At 36.0% G+C, this 26288-nt stretch overlaps 3 protein-coding genes across 6 annotated transcripts; 2 read left to right on the top strand and 1 right to left on the bottom strand.

Moving 5' to 3' along the window:
* Prp18 (pre-mRNA processing factor 18) lies at nt 1-5302 on the top strand. Its single transcript, XM_076817118.1, has 5 exons — nt 1-195; nt 300-426; nt 509-790; nt 4423-4851; nt 4929-5302. Exons 2-5 carry the CDS (start codon nt 364-366, stop codon nt 5163-5165), a joined length of 1011 nt encoding a protein of 336 aa, XP_076673233.1. The 5' UTR covers nt 1-195; nt 300-363; the 3' UTR covers nt 5166-5302.
* On the bottom strand, nt 5203-25153 carry LOC143371671 (caspase-1-like). 4 transcript variants are annotated; one of them, XM_076817132.1, is made up of 7 exons: nt 22673-22786; nt 11445-11541; nt 11115-11368; nt 10918-10999; nt 9211-9347; nt 8918-9129; nt 5203-5583 (listed from the first exon to the last, which is right to left on the bottom strand). In XM_076817132.1, exons 2-7 carry the CDS (start codon nt 11533-11535, stop codon nt 5514-5516), a joined length of 846 nt encoding a protein of 281 aa, XP_076673247.1. In that variant the 5' UTR covers nt 11536-11541; nt 22673-22786; the 3' UTR covers nt 5203-5513. The 4 variants fall into 4 exon arrangements, with proteins under 4 accessions (XP_076673247.1, XP_076673245.1, XP_076673246.1 ...); XM_076817130.1 differs by lacking the exon at nt 22673-22786 and adding an exon at nt 12617-12633 and having other exon boundaries at nt 11445-11569; XM_076817131.1 differs by lacking the exon at nt 22673-22786 and adding an exon at nt 12413-12571.
* On the top strand, nt 13367-17058 carry LOC143371658 (ADP-ribosylation factor-like protein 13B). Its single transcript, XM_076817107.1, has 9 exons — nt 13367-13545; nt 13861-14127; nt 14202-14272; nt 14867-15000; nt 15144-15259; nt 15468-15644; nt 16139-16316; nt 16372-16402; nt 16473-17058. The coding sequence occupies exons 2-9, from the start codon at nt 14069-14071 to the stop codon at nt 16778-16780; spliced, it is 1074 nt and encodes a 357-aa protein (XP_076673222.1). The 5' UTR covers nt 13367-13545; nt 13861-14068; the 3' UTR covers nt 16781-17058.
* Nucleotides 25154-26288: the final 1135 nt, after the last annotated feature.

Genomic DNA, 26288 nt, shown 5'->3' on the forward strand with positions numbered 1-26288 from the left:
ATAAATAGTTATAAAACTGTCATACATACATAACCTAAAAATATTCTGTCGAGAGAAAATAATAGTACATACAAGTGTGTAATTCAATAGCATACATTTCGAAATATTATGAAACCTTGAACATGCGTCTCTCTGCTTTGTAATTTTAAATATGCAATTCACATATTTAATCTATAATTGATATTGTACAATACTGTAAGAAATGCATTAGTTAATGTTTTATTCAGATATATTGTCTCACTGTATCATTAATAAATCTGAATTTTAATTTACTTTTTATTGCACTTTGGCTCATGCAGAAATAAGTTTCTTTGAAGAAATAATTTAAATCAATTCGTTGAGTGGTATTAATATTCTTAAATAATGGATATTCTAAGGGCGGAGATATTGAAAAAACGCAAACAGTTGGAAGAAAGCAATGTTCTGGTAATACATAAACTTACATCATATGTGTCTTCCAAAAAATTTCACATTCTATTTCATTGACAATGTTCCATTAATATTACAGCAAAACAACAAAAAGTATTTTAAAAGAGGTGAGCTAATATCAAAGGATACGGAAGTGAAAGAAATTCAAAAGAGCAGTGACGAAGATATTAAAGTCAACATGTCTCAACAACTAGAAGAATGTTTAACAGAGGGTAGTTCTGAACATTTAATGTTACCTAGGCATGAAGTCATTAAAAGGTTACGTGAAAGGGGAGAACCAATATTATTGTATAGCGAATCAGAAATAGAAGCATTTAAACGATTAAGAAAATGTGAAATTCTTGAACCTGAAGTAAACAAGGTATGGTATTTACACGAATGGTAGTTGGAACTATATTATAAATTATGACATATTTATAAGGCCTAAATATTTAACTGATTCACTCTAAATGAAATGAATTTCAAGTTAGAAACTACTCTTGTTGTAATGTTTTCTTTCTGTGAAATTACAGTTCTATCATTAGATCACATGAAATCACGATCCACAAAATTCTAAATACTATAACGTAGAGTAGGGTGGGCCGAAAAAATCAAATTTTCGAAACTCAAAACAGCTCACTGCGGAAAAGTTGCATCTGGGGATCACAAATGGAGGCAAAAAAAATTTTTTAAAATCGGTCAATACTTGACCAGGCCCAAACAGGGTCAAAGTCTTTAATTTTGTACCACGTTTCGCAACTTCTGTATATTTTGATAAAATTTGCATAGTTCACAGTTGAGCATCAGTAAGTATTATTTAAGCACATAAACACGTGAAATAGTGTGTTATATATTGTCACAAAGCTGAGTATCTAAGTGTTTCTATTTTGAGACGTAACACGGTTGTAGTAAAAGAGGAACATATTTCATTACTTCAAGAGCCGGTTCAACAGCCTGTTTGATCTGTAGCACTCAATAGCCATTTCTTATAGATTTTTGCGCGAATGTTGTGAAAACGAATCCGCAAACCGTTTGTCATGGCCATCACCCCCTCTGTTTTCGAGAAATTCGGTTTTGAAAAAAAAATGTAAATTTTCTACTTTGGACATCTTTTGAGTTCAAACAGTAATAGTTATTCGGTTGCTTGTTCCGTCAAATTATTCAATGTACCCTCGCTAACACAACGATATAAGTTATTATTGGATTATAAACATTTAAATAAGTTTAGGCTGTACTTCCGAATGGCCCCAGTAGCCAATCGACACGAGATTTGTGGGGACGGGTGGGAAGGGTGTTTGGACCCTAAATCTAAAATTGTTGCTTCGGGAATTTATTAGTTTACGAGACATTAATAAAAAACTTTTAGTATTTCTGTTGCCTTATTCCGACATTATGCATTCCACTTTCCAACTTGTTCTGGATATTAGTATTGGTTGGGGCTAGATTAGTGCGGGGGGCGCGTAAAGCGATGTAATTTTGGAGATTTGAACCAGAAACTTGGAGATGCGATCCATCCTATTATACACGGTGGATACCTATTACTTTATTGATAGGCAATACTCTAGGAGGGTGATTCTACAGGTCAAAATAAGACGAAAATATAGAATACAATTTTTTAATATCGCGCTTCGTTTTCGAAAAAATTGGCTTTGAATTTCAACTAAATATGCATGCCATTTAGGCGCATGAGGGGCACGCGGAAGTAAGGGGAACGCGTCCAGCTGTCCGTAGGACAAATTGGGGGGGAAGGCAGAATGGAACCCCGTTAGGGCTACCTATATGCAATTTAAAAAAATAATTTATAAAAAAAAATGAATAATTTTTTTATTAATATTTCGGAAACTAATAAATTCCCGAAGCTACAATTTTAGATTTAGGGTCCACACCCCCTTACCACCCATCCTCTCAAGCCTCGTATCGATCGGCCACTGGGGCCATTCGGAAGTATATCCTAAGTTTCAATAACGATCAAAGGGAAAACGACACCCGAAATGCACCAATTTTTGCAGATATCTATACTATTACATAAAGAGAGAGCCGATTTTTATGTTCGCGCAAAACTCAAGACCTATTGAACCGATTTTCCTCAAATTTTAACACGTTATTCGTGGATACTCTAGGACGGACATAGGCATGTCTCAAAAACGCGTTATTAACATGGAACGAAGAAGCGTCTGGTATATGTTGCGCTAGACGAGAAGTAAATCTCTCAAAGGAGAGAATGTTATCTTTTCCGAAAAATTATGAAGAAATTAACTTTTTTTCAAAATACTTAAATTCCTTAAAAGATATTAATTCTAGGAGGAAATCTGACTACTACACGCGATGCAGCAGACATTTTTCCCCTGGAAGTCATCAACAGAAGTGGTAAGATACGTTTTGTTTTCAATACAGAAGCCAACAGCGGCGGGCGTGCCCACTGCCGCTCAGCGACAGAATCGCTTAAACGCGCGCGACTACCACTGTCGGCGCTGCACGTTTTGCCAACCTCTTTCGCTACGGTATTGGAAACAAAACGTGACTTACCACTTTTGCTGGTGTTTTCCGAAAAAAAATGTCTGCTGCATCGCGTGGAGTAGTCAGATTTTCTCCTAGACCCTTAGTTTCGGAAATAAATTGAAAAATATCTTCAAAAATGGGTGCACTTCGGGTGTCATTTTCCCTTTGATCGATGTTTAAACATATTCAAATGTTCATAATGCAATAATAACTAATATCGTTGTATTCGGGACAGTTCATAGAATAATTTGACGTAACGAACAACCGAATAAGTATTACCGTTTTGACACAAAAGATGTTCAAATTTGAAAATTTGCAGTTTTTTTTTCAAAATCGAATTTCTCAAAAACTGAGGATGATGGCGACAAACGGTTTGCGGATTCGTTTTCAAACAAGCTGTTGAATCGGCTCTTGAAGTAATGAAATATGTTCCTCTTGCACTACAACCGCGTTAGGTCTCAAAATAGAAACACTTAGATACTCCGCTTCGTGACAATATATAACACACTATTTCACGTGTTTATGTGCTTAAATAATACTTACTGATGCTCAACTGTGAACTATGCAAATTTTATGAAAATATACAGAAGTTGCGAAACATGGTCAGAAATTAAAAACTGTGACCCCGTTTGGGCCCGGTCAAATATTGACCGATTTCAAAAAAAAAAATTGCCTCCATTTGTGCTCTCCAGACGCAACTTTTCCACTCTAGGCTGTTTAGAATTTCTAAAATTTGACTTTTTTTTGGCCCACCCTAATGTACGGATACAATATTTGTTATTTATTTTGTAATTTTAGACAGATACATATGACACATTTATAGTTTAGAATAACTTTATTAAAGTTAATGTTATGACTTATAATATATTTAATAATTAGTGTTTTATGTGGCATAAAACTTTAGCTAATTATTTAGAAATTTTCCATCCTCACCGATTTCAATGATTTTTGGATATGTTATCAATATCAAGATTCTGAACAACTTTTTCCTATACATGTTACTGCCGCTCGACCTTCGTTTCCGAGATATTTGCGAAAAACTTCTTCTGACTTATTCCGACGCAACGCATTCCACTTTCCAACTCGTCCCGGGAATTTGTATTGGTTGGGGCTAGAATAGTGTGGGGGACGCGCGCCCGCTCGCGGGCGCGTAAAGCATGATAGCGAACCGATATGAGTTGGGGTGTTAACGGGCATCCGCAAGTTTCTGGTCAAATCTCTAAACTCACATCAGTTCGCTATCATGCTTTACGCGCCCCCCGCACTAATCTAGCCCCAACCAATACTAATACCCGGGACAAGTTGGAAAGTGGAATGCGTTGCGTCGGATTAAATCAGCAGAAGTTTTTCGCAAATATCTCGAAAACGAAGGTCGTGCGGCGGTAACATGTATAGAAAAAAGTTGTTCAGAATCTTGATCTTGATAACATATCCAAAAATCATTGAAATCGGTGAGGATGGAAAACTTCTAAATAATTACCGAACTTGATTATATATGCAACCTTCAAATTAAAGGGTTTCAGAAATGACTTTCAAGAAGCCATGGAACAAGTAGATCAAGCATATTTGAATGAAATATTATCTTCTTCAAAACCACAAGATCGTGATGGAAAAGGAGATGTAAATGTACCAGATGAAGGAGTTACTTATGAAGACTTACAGAAGATGTCTGCTAAATTAAATAAAGGAGATAGGGACTTTGATTTGAATGTTATTACACAATTTATACAATTCCTAGTACAAATGTGGGGTAATCAATTGAACAGTAGGAGCACAGCTGAAAAAATGAGTACTAAAGGAAAGATGGCTAGCGCCACTTATGCTCAAACTAGAGAATATTTGAAACCACTTCTTAGAAAATTAAAGAATAAATCCCTGCCAGAGGATATTACTGATAGCTTAACTGACATTGTGAAACATTTATTAGAACGGAATTACATACTGGTAAATATATAAAAATCACATAATCAATGCATTGTGATATTTTGTACGGCCTATTTAATAAAAATAATTTATTGTAGGCAAGTGATGCATACTTACAAATGGCTATAGGAAATTCTCCATGGCCTATTGGAGTAACTATGGTTGGTATTCATGCACGTACAGGAAGAGAAAAGATTTTTTCCAAGAATGTGGCACATGTAATGAATGATGAAACTCAAAGAAAATACATTCAAGCACTAAAAAGATTGATGACTAAATGTCAAGAATATTATCCTACAGATCCTTCTCGGTGTGTAGAATATTCAAAAACATAACTTTACGTAAAATACATAAATATGTGTAATTTATAAGATGTAAAATATTTTATATATTTTCTGTGTACTACTGCTACAGTTACATTACATTGTATGCAAAAATAAAGAACAACACTTATATATAATTAAAAATTTAATTCACAAGTTTAACTAGTTTCTCCTGCTATTTCAATATTCTCTCATTATTTATTTGTACTATTTATATTCTCATATAATTTAAGACTCTAAAAATAAACACATTCACCGTTTTTTGTTGTGAATACTTTAGCAAATGTGTTAAGAACAAAACGAATCCATTCCTTTGTTCTAGAACTTTAATAGGTAATTCAAATATTTTTTTACCAGGTTCTATTTTATTATGGAAGCTAATTCGTTCGATTTCTTTACTGCAGCTTCAACTGCATTCATCATAGAAGCCCTATAAATACAATTAATAATCAATAACGCTACATAATGTATTTGATGTACAGGGTGTTCGACTACATGTAGGAAACGCGTCGCGCTTTCCGTAAAGTCTCGTGGCTACTAGCAATAAACTTGCGACATTTATTGCGAGAGTCGATGTCAGCATTGTGTAAACACGCCTGAGAGTAACTCTAGCAAGTTCTGATTACTTGCGACAGTTGGTCTCAGCAAGTGAATTCTGTCATAGTGTAGACACCTGATAATCTTTTCTCAGAGGGAAAGATTTTACTTCCAAACGAATTGGAAATTTTTGGCGAGAGTAGAAAGCAAGTAGGTGGACCATAGTATTCGGTTTCGGATCTACGTGCCCGCCAGCATTTTTGTATCACTTTTAGTAATGTTTGGTCCAACTAATTCTAAATTCTAGTTTGTTGGACTGACATTATAATAGATACTTTACTTATAAATATTTACTCTCAACTCTCAGGTGTAACACTGCAGTGTAAACACGCGGGACATATCCTTCCGCAAGATTTTTCTCACAACTACTTGCAGGCAAGAACTTGCGTAAAGAAATTGCTGTAATGTAAACACTCATGCAAGTTTCTTGCGCAATAAATGTCGTAAGTTTATTGCTAGTAGCTACGAGGCTTAAGGGGACTAGACAGTCAGAAACTCGATTTTTTTGTATTTTTCGGAAGTACCACCTTTCCTGAGTAAAATGCCGTTTAGTTTATGTTAAACTTTGCAAAATTAAGGATTTTACAGCCGAAAAGGTCGAGCGCGTCATAAACCGTTTCTGTGCGCACACAGGTAGACTAATTCCTCTTTCGAAACTTTAAACGCGTTTTTCTCAGAATCATATTTCCTTTTCGTTTTGCAGTGATTGCGAAAAAACGGAGGTACAAGTCAATTTGAAAAATATTTAGCACATGTGAAACATGTTTAATTACGACCTGAACCTACGCGTAAGTCTGTGAAAACTTCTATTTTGACAAAAAAATAAAAATAAAATGGCTCTTATCCCTGGCGAAAAATCAAGTTTCTTTAAAATTTGCCGTTTTTTTCAATAGGTTCAGGGCTGATTGGGGGTCAGGGCAAAGTATCAATTTCAGAGAATATTTCACAATTCAATTTCTTACGGCCAGAATCAGTGCAAAATTACAGCGGCTCCAAAAAAAGAACACCTATATATCAGGCAACTGTAGCGCTGTCGTACATATGTATAAATTATTCAAATAATTTTTTTTTTACTGTTTATAGTATTAACAAACATTACCCCAAAGTACTAGTCACAATTTGTATTCATCTCCTTGTAATTAATTCGCAAAAAATACTAGATTTTCGAGCGATCTGACTGCCTAGTCCCCTGAGCAACTTGTTCGCTGCCGTGTGCCACACAATCCCCATTACTATATAACCGGTTTCCCCACCATCAGCAATATCAGCTATGTCGGAGTGAGAGCTGCGTGTGGCTGTTTAGAGTATAGGAGTCACATAGGTATGAAGGGGGCCGTTTTCCTACGGCTCAGCAGAGCAAGCAAGTCGGGAAAAGAGCCGCGGGTTGCCCAGCTCTGCCGTAAGCGGTTCCTCTTACCATGGCGTGCCCTGCAAGCGCTTGTAAGCTGTAGTGATGGGCGTGATACCGCTCAAGCAGTATGGATACCTAGCGGAGGAGTATCATGGCATCTCAAGCACGTATGAGTACCGTAGGTATCAGAAGGTATCGATACCTAAATGATACCTACTCAAAAGGTTCGATCCTTTGTAGGTATTAACATCTTGGCTGGCCTTGGTACCGATACTATTCGAACCCGAAACAAGCATCCATAGGTATCGAAATAGGAATGAGTACTTGGAAAGAATCGTTTCCGAAATGATACCTACAAAAGTCTCGGTCCTTTAAATACGACTGCGTTTGGGTCGGACGAGATGCCGCACGGCATCCAGATGGCGAGGACAACCCCCCCCCCCCCCCGGGGGCGATGCCTCTCCGAGTGTTATGACTTTCGACCCTTGAAATGGTTGGAATACCCATTAAGAAGTGAGAAATCTTTGAGTTTCGCATTTCTCATCAGATCTTTGCGAAAACGACGCCAATCGATTCCTTATGTTTCGCCGATGAAACTAACACCAAGAACGACGAATTCGGAGCATAATGAAGGAACTTAAATGAAAAATTGATTTATATAATTTCACACTAAGTTCGTTAACAATAGTCCGATTTACATAAAATTTGGTATAATTTTCATTGGAAAAACATAAGAAATCCATCGGTATCACTTCCATATCGATACGATAAAGAATAAAGAATGCAGTTTTTCTTAAACAAATGAATTCTTGGTCGACCGCAGCGAATCGAGGTTGGCGCCCGCAGTCGAGGGTGAAATATTCATTTCAGCGCATTAAAAAATTCTTTATTCTTCATTGTATCGATATGGAAGTGATACCGGTGGATTCCTTATGTTGTTCCAATGAAAATTATACCAAATATCATGTAAATCGGAATATTTTTAACGGAGCTAGGTGGAGATTATAGTAATCAATTTTTCAAGTAATTTTCTTCACTATGGTCCGAATTACGTCGTTCTTGGTGTTATTTTCATCGGAGAAACATAAGGTATCGATTGGCGTCGTTTTCGCAGAGATCTGATGAGAAATGCGGAACTGAAAGATTTCTCACTTCTTAATGGGTAGGTATACTAACCACTTCCAGGGGTCTTGTTTTCGGCACGTGGTGCCGGGCACCACTTTCTTTGACTAGCATCGCGAGAGGATCATCCAGTAGGTCTATTTCGCTTTCTCTAGTTATATTCATTCTCTTTCCTTGTCCAACTATTCAGGGGTCCCTTATCGCGAGACTTTGTATGCTCAACGTCGGACCCCAACGCAGTCGAGTTTAATGGACCGAAACTTTTGTAGGTATCATTTGGAAATCGATTCTATTCGATACCTAAAGTGCTTGATTCCGGTTCGAATAGTATTGATACTTTACTGTTGCCATGATACCAATTCCACTCAGTACTCATTTTAGTTCCTACTGGTATCAAATGTCGATACCAAGTACTTACAATTTCGATACGTATCGGACCTTCCAAACGAGTACTTTGGGTATCGAATTACTTGAAACTCATAAGAAAGACTGGTATCACGCCCATCACTAGTAAGCTCTACTTCGGTGCCCGCGTACTCGGCTAAAATTCAAAGTCAATTTTCTTGAAAACGAAACAGGATATCAACAAATTGTATTCTATATCTTCAACTTATTTTTTTTATATAGAATGCCACTTAAATTTTCTCCGACATGTAGCCGAACAATCTACATATACCCTTCATTTGTATCCTACCTAACTTGACCACGCTCCATGGCGTGAACTCCTTCAATAGTCGTACCTCCTGGAGAACATACTTCATCTTTCAACTGACCAGGATGCCTACCTGTTTCTAATACCATTTTACCAGCTCCGACAAGTACTTGAGCTGCAAATTTTGTTGCCATAGGTCTTGGAACACCCATTTTTACAGCACCATCTGCTAATGCTTCGATAACAAGATATGCCTAGAAATTGTATTTAATATCATAGGATCGTTTCCAACATTTAATAAACTTAGAAGATAATTAAGTACCGAGTGGACTTACATAAGCAGGACCAGAACCTGAAAGACCACCTATAGAATTCATAAGCGATTCAGGAACTTTTTCCGTTATACCAATGTATGAAAACATTGTTTCTACCATATCCTCATCTTGATCCATTGTACTCATTGAACAATATACTATAAATTAAAAAAATATTATTTTCAGCGTCATAGTAGCAGGAGCGGATTTGGGATATTCTGGGGGGGGGGGGGCGAATCCAAAATTTTCTTGAGGAGGGGGGGGGCGTAGGTCTGACAAGGGGACCTTAAGGACTTGCAAACTCAGAAGTTGTTTATACTTAGTGTACGTGAAGGTCTTCACTCAGACTTTAATTTCCCAAAAGCAGTAAGAAAATCGACTTTGAAAAATGTCGAGATACTTATATAAACTTTATAGAAATCAATGAACAAGGAGCAGCGTAGCCAGTGCGTAGCGCTCCCGAATAGTAAGCAATGAGGTCGCCAATTCGCGTCTCACTCACTGTTGGTACTATTTGTTTTTTATTTATTTGAATACCTACAGCTTCCACATGCAAAGTTTATTAAATTCATGCTAATTAACAGATATGTAAACATCTGTTACATGTATAGGTGTACGGTGCACATATACCGGTGCTCCACCTCCCAGGAGACAGGTAAAGCGCAGGTAATATTATATTTTTTTGCGTTTTGGTTCTCATAGTTTGTAACATGTATATATTAGATATAGCGGGTACATTAGATGTAAGTATTGTATATATGTGTGCATATGTATTTTCGATACTTTAGGCAGCTTGTAAGAAAAAGCTTCGCGAAACATTATGAAAGAAGCAAAAAGGGCAAAACGTCGAATAGTAACGAGTCGACAGTCTGCTAATTGCAATGCGCTTCCAAGTATGCCGCGTAGAGTAATAAACTCATGACCTGTATGTGCCTATCGTGCCGCGATGTACGCGACCCTTGTGCGTATGCTAGCCACCGTTCGTCACTATCTCGTTTGCGAGTTCCATTTTCTACTCTACGTGTTTTATTTTTGTACGAAGAATCTAAACAATTGTAAATATTCCTATTTAAAATTTACTATGTGCAATAAAAAGTACGATTTATCAAGCAAGAGATCATTTAAAATAAGATGTATGTTTTTAATGGAAAGTGATGTCCATCTTCGGGGAGGTGGTGCACCGATATACACCGTACACCCATACATGTAACAGATGTTTACATATCTGTAAATTAGCATGAATTTGATAAACTTTGCATGTAAAAGGTGTAGGTATTCAAATGAATAAAAAAAAAAATAGTACCCAACAGTGAGAGTCGAACTGGCGACCTCACGCTTACCAGTCGGTAATTTTCTCGAATTTGAGAGGAAAGTGCACCATACTGCTTTGGGAAATTAAAGTCTGAGTGAAGACCTTCACGTACACTAAGTATAAACAATTTCGGAGTTTGCAAGTCCTGAAGGTCCCCTTGTGAGAAATAAATCAGGGACCTTTCCCGATAATATTTTCTTGCTAAATGAAAGTGTTTTTTTTTTTTGTATCAATTTATCATATTTTCTCTCATATAGCAATACACGTGCCCCTCCCTCGAGGGAAAAATACTTATTTTAACTTAGCAAAGTTAAAATAAGTATTTTGCAAATTAAAATAAGTATTTTTCCCTTGAGGGAGGGGCACGCACCCCCCGTCTGAATTCGCCACTGCATAGTAGAGAGGTTTTATTTTACCTGTTATTCCCTCTCCAACCATCATTGAAGTATTTGGCATACATCTAATAATTCTGGGATACTTCACAATGGACTTGAGTTTCTGAAAATATTTAAAATTATACAAATTTTATATTAATTTTCTATGCATAAACTTGTCATTGGTCATCTTTTTAGAAACAAAACAGGTGTTATTTAATATAAGGCTCAGTTCTTACACATGCTAAAGTATCTAATGAAACCCCCACCAGCACAGAGACAAAAAGTGTATTAGAATTTTCCTTTGACATTGTCGCTCTTATACCTTGAAGTGCGTCATCAAGCATATGCGGTTTCATTGCTAAAAATATGATATTACAATTATCTATTACTTCTCCATTTCTCAGTGTGCCATGAGCACCCAGGCCATTCCAGAATCCCAGACTTCTGTCAGTACGAGCAGAAACCCAAACATTGTCTGCATTTAAAATACCTATAATGGAAAAATCCAAAATAAAATTGTAATGAATTTTTTATAGCAGCATAAACATAGTACTGAGATTAACTACCTTTGTGAATTAAACCAGCTCCAATGGCACTTGCCATATTTCCACCACCAATGAAACCAACTTTGGTTGATGTTAAATCGTACTTTGCCATATTTTTCTATAAACTTATCTAATAATAGGTTCAACTGAAAACAAAATTTTATTTGTAAGTTTTTTTATGCGAACTTTTCATCTAGGAAACCTTTTTTTCGCTGAAAATTTATATGGATCGAAATCACGTATCAAATAACATGCGAAAATAACAATTTTGAATTTAGGAATCTATTCGCTGAAAAGTTTTGGGGCGAAAAAGTTGCAAAATTTTTACATAGGGTGCTTCGAAAATACTTTAAAATACGTTTTTTACATTTCGAACAAAATTGTCTTTTTATGATATATATTTAAATACTGCACTCCCTCCCTTCTGTACAGTATTTCCGTTGACTTATTCAAAAACAACGCATTCCACTTTCTAATTTGTCCTGGGTATTAGTATTGGTTGTGGCTAAACTAGTGCGGGGGGCGCGCGCCCGCCTGCGGGCGCGTAAAGCATGGTAGCGAGCCGATGTGAGTTGGGGCATAACCTAAAATAATTTTCTCCCCAGGAAAAGTAGGAAGAGGGTGCGTTTTTAGTATCTGTGGGTCTGTGATTATACTCACCAATGCGACCGTGCCAGGCCCATGGCCTACTTTGTATAGTATTGGTTAAAAAAAAGTATCCATTCAAATTGAAGCATAATAGTTGGCCACATTAGGGGTTAGAATATACGTCAAAATTTCACAGTCCCTTTTGCTTAATAACTTTGTACTTAATACATTCCTAAACTCAAAATTGTTATTCTGCATGTTGTTCGATACGTGCTTTCGATCCATATAAATTTTCGGTGAAAAAAAGGTTTCCCAGAGGAAAAGTTTACCCGTTTTTTTAATTATTCGCGAATCGTGATAGAATAGTTCTTATCCATTAACGCAAATACAATATAATTTACTTGATAAATTCAATTTTAATTCGTCATTCAAAAATATCTGTTTCTCTATTTGTAAGGCTTAAATGCTTTTCAAATATACTTCAACATATAATTCATGATTTTCGACCACGGCATCAGAAAATAATTTGAAAGGTCACGAAGTATGTGTAAAGTTGTTTCGATATTTTTTATTCGAGACCGAGTATTTTTAGTATCGACACTTACCGTGCGATACTTATAATATATCGAAACTAGTGTTGGCTAGAACCGTGATTTGTGAATCACGAGTGATCCGATCACGTTCATTCTCGATCACGGTGATTTTTCACAGTGATCCGTGATTTTCGCGATCGGTTCTGATTGGTGCAGGCAGAACATTGATTCACGATTTTCGTGATCTGATTGGTGGAAAGCATAACTGCTCTTTGCATGCGTCACATAACCCCAATTTCTACTTTCTCTCAAAACATTCTCAAGTCCTCACTGTGTTCATAAAATCTCAGTTGTATATTTTGAACCAATGTAATTGTTCTTGATCTATTTAAATTAACGAATATGTCTTCATTTTAGGTAAAAAGTATAATGTATATGTGAATAGTTTAGCCAATCAAATCAGTGCGTGCACACATTTACTATTTATGAATGTACATACTAAATATATATTCGTTGAATTAGCACGCTTTGACTGTAACACAAGCTATATTGAAGTATTTTATAAAAAATAATTCAATGAAGATCAAGAATTACGATGACTGTAAACAATTCACTCAAGTTAAAAAATCATGATCACGGTCGTCATTTAACTTCATTCACGACCGTGATCATGATTCTGCGATCACTGTGATAAATCACTGTTAAGTGATTTTGCACTCCATCCCTAATAACAATACATTTGTTTGTGATGTGGATTGGTCTCTACGCGTACGCCTCTATGACGCGACACTTCATGGACAGACGGCCTAAGCTGCTTAAGCAAGGCAGCCTGATCGAATCACTTGTGAGTCGTAAATCGTGAAATCGTGATTCACAAATAGCAGTGAATGGCAGTTCTATATAATATCCATATCTATCCCGCTGGAAATACGCAATAGTAACAAATATGCTATTTTAAATAGTGAACATCAAAGTTGCATGCAAATAAAATAATATTCCAGGTAAAACGCAATTCTATATGTGTTGAGAGGAAGTAATTAGCTCAAATAAGAGTGTGTTCCAAAACGATATAGAAATAAAACCTCATTTCGATTGTAATGAATCAGACGCAGCCATATGATAATCTACTTATCTACATACTATTCTAGTATTTCAAACATATTTTACCCAATTTGAAGCGTCCTTTCAATTTAATAACAACTATGATGTGTGTAATGCATTGTATGTGTGTAGTAACTACATACATACACGTGTAGGAGAAAAAAATAAATAAATAGAAACTTAGCACATCTCTTTTATTTTACCCTTTATAAAAGTACATATAGGACACAGAAGGTTGCATTCATTACTTTACATTGGTGCGGATGATGCGCGATTACCGATGGCGGATAATTGGTCCTGGTTACCGTATTTAAGCGAACCTCTTAAATACAAAAATAAAAATGTACAGTACACCATGACATGAGTAAACAACCATCCTGATTGAATTTATTTAAAACAATATCACAAAACAACTTGATTATAATGGGTAATTGCATACGCAATATACTGAAAAGGTTACAAAGGAAGCGATGTTCCGAAAAGTAATGTATTAATTCGTTAACAGATATAAATAAAAAAGATATCTAAATGTTACATATTTAACCATTTTTTCTAGGATCATTATTTTACTTATTGTGGGTCTTGATAATGCGGGAAAAACTTCCGTTTTGAATCGTATAAGCGGTGGTACGTGTTTTGGCATTGGAAATTCCTTATTTTGTGCTACTGTGTTCATTGTTACTTAGAATTAACGTATTTCGTAACATATCGCGCAGGGCGTTGTGGAAAAAGATTTTAAATTTTTAAGCATATGGTATTCTTTAAAATGAATAAGAAAGTTAATGAACATGTCTTACCTGTATGGACTTTCTTTAAGTTCAATACAAATTTCAATTTTCTGTTGTAAAGAAATGCGATCTTTCAGAAAATCCTGCTTTCATTTGTATCTCATGATAGACATTACGTACTGGTCATTGTCAATCTTGCAAATTACCAATCAAGTAACTTATATACCAAACTGTCTCCACAACCAAGAATCAAGGTGATTACATAGATCAATTAAATAGAAATACCACTGAAATACTCGTAACATTGATGGATGGGCCAGGTTTCTCTAAGAAAGCATACTAGATTAATTTCTATGATGCATTCTATTTCCATTGTAGCTTGCACCTTAATTAGTAACTTTATGAAACATGTTCATTAACGCTTCCTTTCTTTTTATGAAACATCTCATATGAAACGCCCTCTAGACGCGATATATATATATATATTTTTTAGATTCAGACAAAAATGTACTACCTACAATAGGATTCCGTACAATATCTTTAAGACATAAGTCATACGTGGTGAAAATCTATGACATCGGTGGTAGTTCCCAGATCAGATCCTTATGGCCAAAGTATTATAGCAGTGTAAGTAATTAAAAAGTGTTTTACAAATATCACGATACTTAGAATTGTATCTCATAAATATTTGATAAGTTTCTTCTCAAACACTACTTGAATTACATAACACCTTTTTGAAATGTTTTGTCTCTCCATTTTGCATCTTTTAGATACATGGTCTTATATATGTGGTGGATGCTAGTGATATTTCCCGTCTTACAGAAAATAAAATTGTGTTTGGTGAATTAATCTCACATGAATATATTTCAGGGAAACCATTATTATTGTAAGAGAATTGAACGTATTTTTTATGCTCACATATATTTCGTTCGTGCACAGAACACACCATTAATTTATTAATTACAATACGCATCAATTAAGTTTTATATAAAAGATTTATTTATACATACATATTATGATGTTCACCATTGTGTATCGATATACGTTAATAAAAATCTCATTATTTAGTTTGTTATATTACAATTTTCTGACAGGCTTGCTAACAAGCAAGACATAAATGGAGCTGTCGATGAATTAGACCTTGTTGACAACTTAGACGTAGAACATGCAGCTAATACTATGAAATGTCCAACAAGAGTGGAGATATGTTCATGTACTTTGGGAGAAAGTCAATCAAAAGACAACACTATAGGCATTAAGAATGGATATAAGTGTGTAAATTTTATTCCTTGTTAGTTTCTAAACAGAGTAAGAAAATTTGCCTAACAAGGGGACCTTCAGGTTTGGCAATTTCAGAAAATTTTGATACTTAGTGTACGTGAAGGTCTTTACTCAGACATTAATTTCCCAAAGCAGAAAGACGCGCTTTTCAGCCAAATTCGAGAAAATTGACTTTGAAAAATTCCGAGTTCCCTTATATAAATTGCGGTAAAGGTTTCGTTTTCGGGAAAATTAACTTTGAATTTCACCTAAATACGCGTGCCCTTCAAGCGTGCCCCTCAAGCGCGTACAATGCACGCGTATTTAGGTGAAATTCAAAGTCAATTTTCTCGAATTTAGCTGAAAAGCGCGTCTTTCTGCTTTGGGAAATTAATGTCCGAGTAACGACCTTCACGTACACTAAGTATCAAAATTTTCTGAAATTGCCAAACCTGAAGGTCCCCTTGTAAGATCTCTATTAAATGACAATAAATAATTTTTGTAGATGGCTGTTAGACATAATAGTGAAGAATTACAGTGTGCTAAACAATAGACTAAAAGATTCTCAAAATAATCAAAATGAAAAAGCTACCGAAATACAAGTTACCACATCGGATACATCATCAAGATTATCCATTCATTCTAATCCATTTAAACCAATCAAGGAATTAGTTTCAAAGAAGGTAAGACTCCTGTAATTAGTACGAAAACACCTTATTTTATTTATTACAATTTCAGGAAGAAATTCAGGCAACTGTTTCACAGAATGGTATGTAATATTTAGATATGCAATATTAAATTAATAAAACTTACCTAAAATATACAAAATGTACATGTAGGTGTTACCACTGGAAAGAAATTGAAAGCCGTGTTCATGCATAAAAATAAAACTGCACCACTTACTACTGAAGAATCTGTTATTGAAATTGGAAATGTATCCGAAAGTTCTAAGTCTACTACAGTAACCTTAAGACCCCAACAGAGCCTCCAAGCATTTCCATCAATATTGAATCCAGTAACATTAAATGCATATTCAGATGCAATTAAATTGAAACCAAATCGACCATATACAGCTCCAGAGCGTTCACAACGTTTCATAAATAAAATCACAGTAATCAACATTCCTGGACAAGTGATGCAAGAATAATACTTTTAAATGTTCTTAAATAATAATAAGGGACCACTGCAAACATACACGATGATAAATAATAATGTAAATTGTATGAAAGAAGATATTTTTAACGATGTACGTTTTAATTTTTGACTGTGAATCGACTGATAATTTTTACGAAAACAGCATTGTTTAGAAAATATTTAATATTAAACAATTTTACTGTATTCATATGTAGTAGTATAAGATTTATTATTCAATATGTAACTACTCCTTTGTATGTGATATCATAAAAGTATAGAAAATTGAAAAGAGACAGTGTTTGCGCGTTTGTTTCTTGCTTTTAATGTAACATAAATTTGTGAAATGAATCAGATGTTTAAAGTCCATTTCATGTTAACCCTTTCGTTACTTATGCGACGACCTGTGTGTACGGGTGCCGACTATAGAGGAGACCGGGGATAGTTGATACAGGGGGCAAGTTGAAACAGACAAATATCTCGACACCGTATATGTGTAACTCCATTTGAACGAGATATATGATTGTTGTTCAATTCTTTCCTACGCTCCAGCGTACGTGTGTGTACATTGACGTTAACAATCGTTGTTTAACTGTTTTCGTTTATATAGAGAAAAAATAAATAGTTTTGAAACATCCAAATTGATCGTCCAAATAACATTTTTTCATTCATATGTATGTATTTTCTCAACTTTTCATTTACAATATATTAAAGAGGAAAGAACCAAGTATATTTTAGCATACTTGTTATCAAGTAATTAATTCAAACAAAAATGAAAAAAATTGAAAACTGAAAAACGTATGAACTAGCCACGGTCTCCCCTAGTCGAAATCCATGCGACGACCTGTGTGTACACTAGGCACCAGAATCGGCTTCCCTTCAGAAGTTTGGCAACGTTGCATGCCATTAAGCATAACTTAACGGTTCTAGTGACGTGTAACGTTGCCAAATTTCCGAAGGGAAGCCGCTTTGACGCCTAAGTGTCGACTATAGTCGACACCCATGAGACGACCTGTGTGTACGGGTGCCGACTATACGTAGTCACACCCATGCGACGACCTGCGAACACCGAAGATTACCGACGTGCACACTTTGCGGCGCGGTGCCCCGTTCAGTGGCGTCACTCCAGCGGAGCGGACTGCTGTAACGAAAGCGTTAAATGTTAAAAACGTAGGTGTTGGTTCAAATTACTGATTATCCCCAGTTTTTTTTATTTTAACTTTATTACATTTTCTAAATTTGTATACAAGTTCATGTACACAAAAGTTTGACAAATATATGGATTACACATATTAAAAGCTTACAAAAATTTATGGTATAAAGGTATTAAAAAATTTTTACTCATACAATAGTATTATATGAAATTGCATAAAAATGCTGCAACACCTGAAGCATACAGTATCAGCATTAGCACATACTTTTATCACAATTTACAATATACAATATATTGTAAATATTTTTGCAACGTTATCTTATATCGTTGAGCAATTACTTTACAACACTGAGTATGACACATTAACATACTAAAAGATCGTACTGGAAATTGTTTGAATAAGGAACATAATGGGCAAGGATATAATGTGGAAAGCACTATTTTATATAAATCGCGTTACATATATAAATACATTAATAGAGGCATAGTACCCAAACAATCGAAAGCGATATTAAACACACTAAAATTGTATTAATAATTATTTAAGAATTACATATTCTTCTCATGAAAGACTGTTATATCACGATTTCAAAACTTTTCATAGATCATAATAATGCCATTTCAATTATATAAATATAGCGAATTTTTGTCATATGAATATTTTCGTTCCATGAATTCTTATCTACGTCATTTAGCAATGAATTTCTCAAACTATGAAGCACCACAACACTTTACATTCCGGCTAGCAATTCCAATAGTATGTGCAAATTGCATTTCTTAATAATCTAGTTACAGCATAATAAGTCATTTCATATTTTCTCTCTTAACTACAGATAAAACTTGAATATTCGTTGTAATTGCACCTAATATAATCACAACTACTTCACTCTGGCAAGTAATATTCACCTACTACTAAGTTGAAAATATTTCATATTTTATGTAAGATATACTATTGCTTGTTGTGAAAAGACACAAGGTTAGCCCTCCGGACTTTTGTATAAAGTACTGTGCCCCTATGGAAAGAACTCGGTCGAGAAACTCTAGGGTCCGAATAGTATATCCCTATTGGCCGGCGCGACAACGTCGACGAATACAAAGTAAGCAAATGGGACACGGGCGGCAGGAGCCAATGCGAGCGAAGAACCCTTCTTGCCCCTGTGACATTTCAACCGTCTTCTTTCCATCGGGCCACAGTAGGAGGCATATAAAATGTATACATTTTTCACATTGTTTTGTTCATAATGGCTAAAAATACCTTTTTTTCTGTTTTATTATGGTGTCATAATTGTATAGTTAGTATACAAATTATTTATCAGATTTCGCTTGAAAGCAGTAATCACAAAGGCAATCAATTCTTATTATATGTATAACATTGGTGTTCTAAGTTTACTCTGCATTTGTACTTATTCTGTATTTTATTTGTAATATGCTGTATATACTATAATGAACTTCTGTATAACCACTATTATACCCACTCAATGCAGCTTTATAATGGCTTAGAAATGTTGAAAAGTTAAGCTTAGAGATTCAATCGATATAAATTTCTAATATAGATACGTATAAACTTTGCAAAACACATAAGATTTGTAAGGCTCCTTAAGTTGTACGAGTATAAAAATTTGTATATACTATAAAATCCACTACGTTGTATTGCTATGTTCTGTCTTATAGTGCACGCTTTACATAATATAATGGCAGTTCGCATGAGATAAATGCATTATAGTCACACTATAAAAGGGTGTAGTGTTGACAGAATATCACCATTTAACTCTAAATGACAGTGCGATCTGTGCACTAAAGGTACACACTGTATAAAGTCTATTATCATGTATAAATCTCTTATATATAAAACGACTATACAATCCCATTCTTTGGAGCCGTAAATTTAACCAAACGTGTTAACATTGAAGTAATGCATGGAATTTGTTTTTGTTGGTGCATTGTGATGTTGTCAGGAGTATTTGATTCGAAATCAATAGCAACTCGCTGACAAACAAATGTGAGCAAAGTTAACAAATCGTAACGAGTCCCATTCTCGCGTAATTCCATACAAAGTGCTTGCATGAACCATGAGCCACGAGTGGTATTCCTCCATGAATAATAACCTGTATAATTTATTTTCGAAAATAAACTCATAAACTACAATATCGAAGAAACTTTTCTTGCATTTAATCCCCCGTGCAAAATGATCAGAAATAACTCATTTAATTATCTCTTTCAATGCTAAAGATATAAACGAATATTTAACATAATAGTTAAATGGTTTTGTATGAGAATTTATTTTCCAAAAATTATGCTTTTCTGTTGTCAGAAAGCTATAGAGGGCTGTACACATACAGATTTTATTATTAAATTAATTTACTATAATGTCAACGTCTCTTCTACATTTTTTTTCATACTATTATCCTAAGAAAAATAATTAAATGTTCTATCTCCGATATATCATCCCGGCTGTCCTTCCGAAAGGGACCGGTGGCCGATCGAGATGAAACTTGGTGGGTATTACGAGAGGTGTGGAAAGACCCCAAATATAAAATTTTAGCTTCGCCAATTAATGCGTTCAAAAGATACAGGGGTAATTGTGCATAAAAGGGTACATCTTACAGGTTTTTTTTAATCACTTTACCACGGTCCCCCCCTCTTAACAATATTTCTGTTGAGTTATACCGACACAACACATTCCACTTTCCAACTTGTCCCGGGTATTACTATTGGTTGGGGCTAGATTAGTGCGGAGGGCGTGCGCCCGCTCGCGGGCGCGTAAAGCATGGTAGCGAACCGATGTGAGTTTGGCGATGCTAAAAATGAGACTGTGGTTACAAAATTTAAAAAATAAAAAATTGCAGAACGGGAGGGTTCTCGGCAGGGGTTGAAAAGGTTCCGAGAATAACTGTTTCAAACTGTTATATATCGGTTCTGACTGAAACAGTTATGAAGAACCGATATTCTGAATAACTGTTATAAGGAACCGAAATTTCTGGCTGTATCGACTTCGGAAACGGTTCTGCAGAACCGATATTATATCGGTTCCGTAACGGTTATATATCGGTTTTAAAACAGTAATGTATCCTATTTGTTACTCATCGGGTATGCGTAGCACATTTCAAAATATTTACGATCAATGTCACGTTTTTTAAATGAAAATTCGATTTGTTTATACAGGGCCGTTCGTGGCGGGGGTGCAGAAAGTGCCCTAACACCTGGGCGGCCAAACTTAGTTTAAGACCAATTGCCCAGAGTCACTTGTATTCCTCAGCTAGCGGCGAACACGTTGAATTTAATACAAAAAGTATTATATTTCGCAGCAAGACACGTTTTCGTCCTCGAGACATTGTTTTTATTAAAAAAAATAGTTAATAATAGTTAATAAAATTAGTAGTAAGTTCGTACATATTAGGGAAGTTATTGCTGTTAGTGGCAGCAATATTTTAAATTAAATGTCAAATTAATATTAGTTGTAGTGTATAATAGTTATTAGTGATATTTAAAAACATATCGACATAATGGGCTGAAAGAAATGACATTGTTCGTAAGTATTTTGAAACGTGCGATGACAGAATGAAAATGCGATGTATAGTTGGAAGTTGCTCTGCAACAATATCGGTATGTATATACAATTTACTTTGTTTAAATTTTTAGACATTTAAGGGGGCACGCCACCTTAGTAAGGGTTTAACTTAAACGTAACTTAAAAAAAAAAAATTATTTCAAACTACTTTTGAGAATCAATTTATTCTTCACAGATTTATTATTTAATCATAATTTAAAAGGCGCTTACGCATGGTTGAAGCAAGCCCAGCCCATAGCGAGAGTTTACTGTATAACCGATATATAACCAGTACGGAACCGATATAATATCGGTTCTGTAGAACCGGACCCGAAACCGATATAGACAGTGGCGGATTTAACAAAAAAGGCACAGGTGGCAAAAGTTCTGAGGAGCCTATTTTTCGGGAAAATGAAGAGGTAGTTTACTAAAGACAGGCCAAGTGTAGTAGTACAGAAACAAATATAGTGTTTGGATACCTATGCTTAATCATAATTTTTTTTTGGAAATGGGGCCCTGGGGGGCCTTCTGGGTAGGGACCCAGGCGGCAACTGCTCATTAGCCGCCCCGTTAAATCCGCCACTGGATATAGTCCAGAACCGTTTTCACTCGTAACTGTTTCAAAATTATTTCAGTTCTCATAACTGTTTCGAGAACCGAAACCGATATCATGACTGTTTTCAACCCCTGGTTCCCGGGTAGGTGGGCCTGCGCCAACGTCCAAAAAAAATTAAAAGAAAAAATTAACAATTTTTTATTAATATTTCGAAAACTAATAAATACCTCAAGCTACAATTTTAGATTTAGGGTCCACACCCCCTCCCTCCAAACCTCATCTCGATCGACCACCGGTCCTTTTCGGAATAATATCCATCATCCCATATAATAGATCAGGGTTGACTAACTGGTGGCTCGCGAGCCACTAGGGGCACCTCCACCTTGCTGCCACGCTGAACGGCCCCCCTCCATACCGATCAGACTCTGATGATCACAGTCGATTCCTTCTTCTTTCCTTCCCTTTTTGACTGCGATCGTCAGAGTCTGGGAGGTGTGGAGGGGGCTGTTCAGCGTGGCAGCAAGGCGGAGGTGCCCCCGGTAGCTCGCGAGCGACCAGTTAGTCAACCCTGTAATAGATCAATAAAACTGAATACAATAAAAAATATAACATATTGTATTGAATGTAAATTTTATCTTTAAACAGCATTTACCTGGTATGGTTGAGTACGCAATTAAAAAGTCTGCCTGACTTGGTATACGGAATGTGGAAGCTGGTTGACCATCAGTTTCTGTCCGGTCTTTCAGTGTTACACCAGCATCTAATTTATCTCCCTGACAGGCTTGTATAAAAAATAACTTTGGTTTCCCAGCTAGTGTGGGACACTTATCAGCTGTAAAGTGAGTCCAAATGGACTCAGGCTTGTACGACGTATCATGCGAATAAAGTAATCCTAATTCTCCGTGACTCAATACAGCTATTATCAAACAGTCATGCTGAGAATGATCCATATCAGCGACTGCAAAGAACATGATTTCTTTGAAAATATATTTAATACATATCTATTTATATGTTAAAATTTAAAAATATATATATTGTTTTGACAATTAAAGAGGAAGTTTGAAAAATTAAAGAAGGGTAAGACATCAACCAAGTACCTCTTTCTAAATTTTTCACTATATCTCTGTGCTTTGAATTATGAAAATCATTTACTTCGAAACCAAGATTTTTCAATGTATTAACAAGATTTTCACAATCCACATTTGTTCCACATCTCGGTTTGAGATGTGTAATAGTGAAAAATTCATGATTAAAAATAATAGCTAATCCACGTTTTGAGTGATTCATGTTGTAATGTGTAGCATAACGTTCTGTGGGTGCCGTTTGTAAAGGGCCCATGAGGGGACTGACGCTGTTTCTGTAAAATAAAAGAAGAGCATGCCTGACATCTGGGTTCATTTAACAAAATAATAACTCATATGCAGAAGACAACATAAAAATAATGTAACTTCCAGATTTCAAAGATTTTATATATAAAAGATCACAATTAAATAATCCTTGTCAATAGATATGCATCTTTAAAGTGCTACTTTCTGTTTTAATAATCTAGTTCCTGGAGTACAAATATTACAAAATTTCGATAAATAAATCATTAGTATAATTTGCTTAATTTTGGTAGTACAAGAATTTGATTATTTTTTATTCTACCAGAGTGCTACAATATAAAACTTGCAATCTGAAGTTATAATAAGAATCCATCCCTTGTCAATTCGGAAAATAAATTAACTTAACTTCAAAGTATCATGCAAGTAGGTTTCACATATGTCTACAGGGTTGCCAGATCTTCGGCATTCAGCCGGAGTCTCAGGTTTTGAACCGTTGTCTCCGGCCTCAGGCAGGCACAATAAAAATCTCCGGCAGAATAGAGAATTAATATTTGCTAATGCGAATTCGGCAGGCACGCACTGGCACTGCACTGGTGTGACATGCCATAAAAAAAATAAAAAACTTAAAATCTGTAACAAATTCTAATCAATATTCATATAATACTTTTATTATTATTACTCCTTTATAAGAAGTCTTTATCATAATGAATTTTAGATGCCTGCTTTTTTATTGGCCCTTTTTCTCTCTCATGCCCCCCCCCCCCGCCCGACTGCAATCCTCAATGATCGTCAACGAAATTGAAATCTCCGGCAAAAGATCAAGCCTGATCTGGCAACCCTGTATGTCTATAATATGGGAAACAATGCATTACGAGTGTTAAAACCATTTCAATTAGTACATTGTATTGTTTATACGGATTCATGCATATTAGGTCACTAGTTTTTTAGCTTGTCTTCGCCAGGCATTACGAATCCTGTATGATAGGACGCCTAAGGTAAACGCAATTTTTGTTAGAAATCTCCCTAGAAACAATTTTTCCTACGAAATACAAAATTTTTCAATTTTTGGGTACCAGGCGGGTACTCGTCTAATTGGTCACGTGAGAGGCATTTCGAAGGGCCTGTTACATACCCCCCCCCCCTCCGCCGCCCCAGGAACGAATAATTCCCGATGTTACTACAACTAACGTATGACAAAGACTCTGAATCAAAGAAATTTATGAAGCATACTCGCTGCTGCAACAGCGTTTTTTCGTTTGCCTTCATGGGAGCCCAAGTAAAGAGCGCATTTCGACGTTCGACTATGCGTCGACCGCATGGGGATACAACGTATCCCCACCACTTCTTGGAATCCTTCGGTCGAGAATGAGAGAATCCACGAGCGAGCGAGAGAGGACAAAAGAGTTGACACGAAGTTACCGTCGGTTACGGAAGGGAGAATGCATGATACTCTCGCTTTGTCTTTCAGCTCGAGCTTGAACCTTGCGGTTCATCGGGAAGTACGAAAAAAACCCTCTGAGCAGATTTTGCTAACAAACGAGCATTCACCTTCAACGTTTTATTATTCATGCATATTAGGGCATACCTGGAACATCCAAATGCATCTCCCACATCGTTACTGTATCTTGTATCATCGTTTATATCACCTTCCGCCGAGCACATGATTCCACTTCAAAAAAGGAATTCACAGTGACAAGAACACCGATTTTGTTATTAAGAAACGTCACTGAACACAGTTTACTATGCAGCCATATGTAGCGCAGTGCAGCGCAGTGAAATGTGAATATGACGCACAATTAGTGATGGGCGATATTTATCGATATTTTCCTGTCGATATATCGATATATTTTATTGATATTGGCCTATCGATATATCGATAGTGTTATTGATATTTTAAAAACTAATAATTACAGGTATCGATAATTTTTACAAAAAAAGAACTGTCTTGGACTTGTTGGGTGCGTTCCATTTAAGCCCACGTCGCTCACAACGCCCGTGGTTTTCGTTCTACACGGAAAGATGTCTACACCGCACGGTTGGCACTAGTGATCCTCTATGGAGTGATCGGAACAACGTGTATCGTCGCTAATCAGCCAATCGGTTGCCGCGATTTTGGAGCAAAGGTGTAAGTAGACAGAGAAAGAAACTGTAAAAAAGAAAGAGATAGAAATACTGATAGAAAGAGACAGAAACACTGACGGAAAGCGAGAGAGAAATACTGATAGAAAGAGATAGATATGTTTATTTCCGGTTTTGCTCCAAGATGGCTGAAGTTATACCGATCACTCCCTAGAGGATCACTAGTAGGCACTTCCCGTATAATTCTGTTGGAAAAATTTAGTAGAGGGTATAATCTACCAGGAGCGCTGAGGTCAATATAGTTTGTGGGGGATATCCTCTGATCTCTATTGTGGGCGGTATTTACAGTTAAGGCTGGTTCAGACACGTTCAGTAATTTAGTCGAGTAACGAGTAATTTAGTAATTTACCATTGTTTTACTAAATTACTTGACTAAATTTTAGGCCGGTATTCATAGTCGTCACTTATTCTTAAGCAAATGCTTAAGTATGCGGCATCCTCTACTAACCTAGTAGCTAGTAAAGGATGCCGAATGCTTAAGCATTTGCTTAAGAATAAGTAGCGACTATGAATACCGGCCTTAGTGTCTACATATGGAAAATTAATAAATTACTCGCTACTCGACTAAATTACTGGGCGTGTCTGACGCCCGATTTCTTCATCTCTGGACAAACTCCTGGTTAGCTAGCGGCCAGCTATCTGCTATCTGCTAGATGGCAGTAGCGTGTGTTTCTTCACGCTATTGGATCCTATGGTTAACTGACTGAAAGTTTGACGCGGCAACGCCGCAAAAAAGGTAAAGCCACAACTTCATTGTGAAGCTGTCATTCATTTTCGAAGAGTCACGTGTCGAAGGATCGACAC

The sequence above is a fragment of the Andrena cerasifolii genome, chromosome 7 (genome assembly GCF_050908995.1).
Source record: "Andrena cerasifolii isolate SP2316 chromosome 7, iyAndCera1_principal, whole genome shotgun sequence".
Taxonomy (NCBI): domain Eukaryota; kingdom Metazoa; phylum Arthropoda; class Insecta; order Hymenoptera; family Andrenidae; genus Andrena; species Andrena cerasifolii.

Coding starts and splice junctions, on each gene's coding strand:
- LOC143371671 (XM_076817129.1), bottom strand. CDS start 25,007: ATGTGCTCGGCGGAAGGTGATATAAACGATGATACAAGATACAGTAAC. Junction 23,378..24,930: donor GATGCATTTGGATGTTCCAG/GTATGCCCTAAT, acceptor TTTATTTTACAG/AAACAGCGTCAGTCCCCTCA. Junction 22,979..23,117: donor AGTGAAAAATTTAGAAAGAG/GTACTTGGTTGA, acceptor TGTTCTTTGCAG/TCGCTGATATGGATCATTCT.
- LOC143371658 (XM_076817107.1), top strand. CDS start 14,069: ATGGGTAATTGCATACGCAATATACTGAAAAGGTTACAAAGGAAGCGA. Junction 15,260..15,467: donor TCAGGGAAACCATTATTATT/GTAAGAGAATTG, acceptor ATTTTCTGACAG/GCTTGCTAACAAGCAAGACA. Junction 16,317..16,371: donor AGGAATTAGTTTCAAAGAAG/GTAAGACTCCTG, acceptor TTACAATTTCAG/GAAGAAATTCAGGCAACTGT.
- Prp18 (XM_076817118.1), top strand. CDS start 364: ATGGATATTCTAAGGGCGGAGATATTGAAAAAACGCAAACAGTTGGAA. Junction 791..4,422: donor TTGAACCTGAAGTAAACAAG/GTATGGTATTTA, acceptor TTCAAATTAAAG/GGTTTCAGAAATGACTTTCA. Junction 4,852..4,928: donor TAGAACGGAATTACATACTG/GTAAATATATAA, acceptor AATTTATTGTAG/GCAAGTGATGCATACTTACA.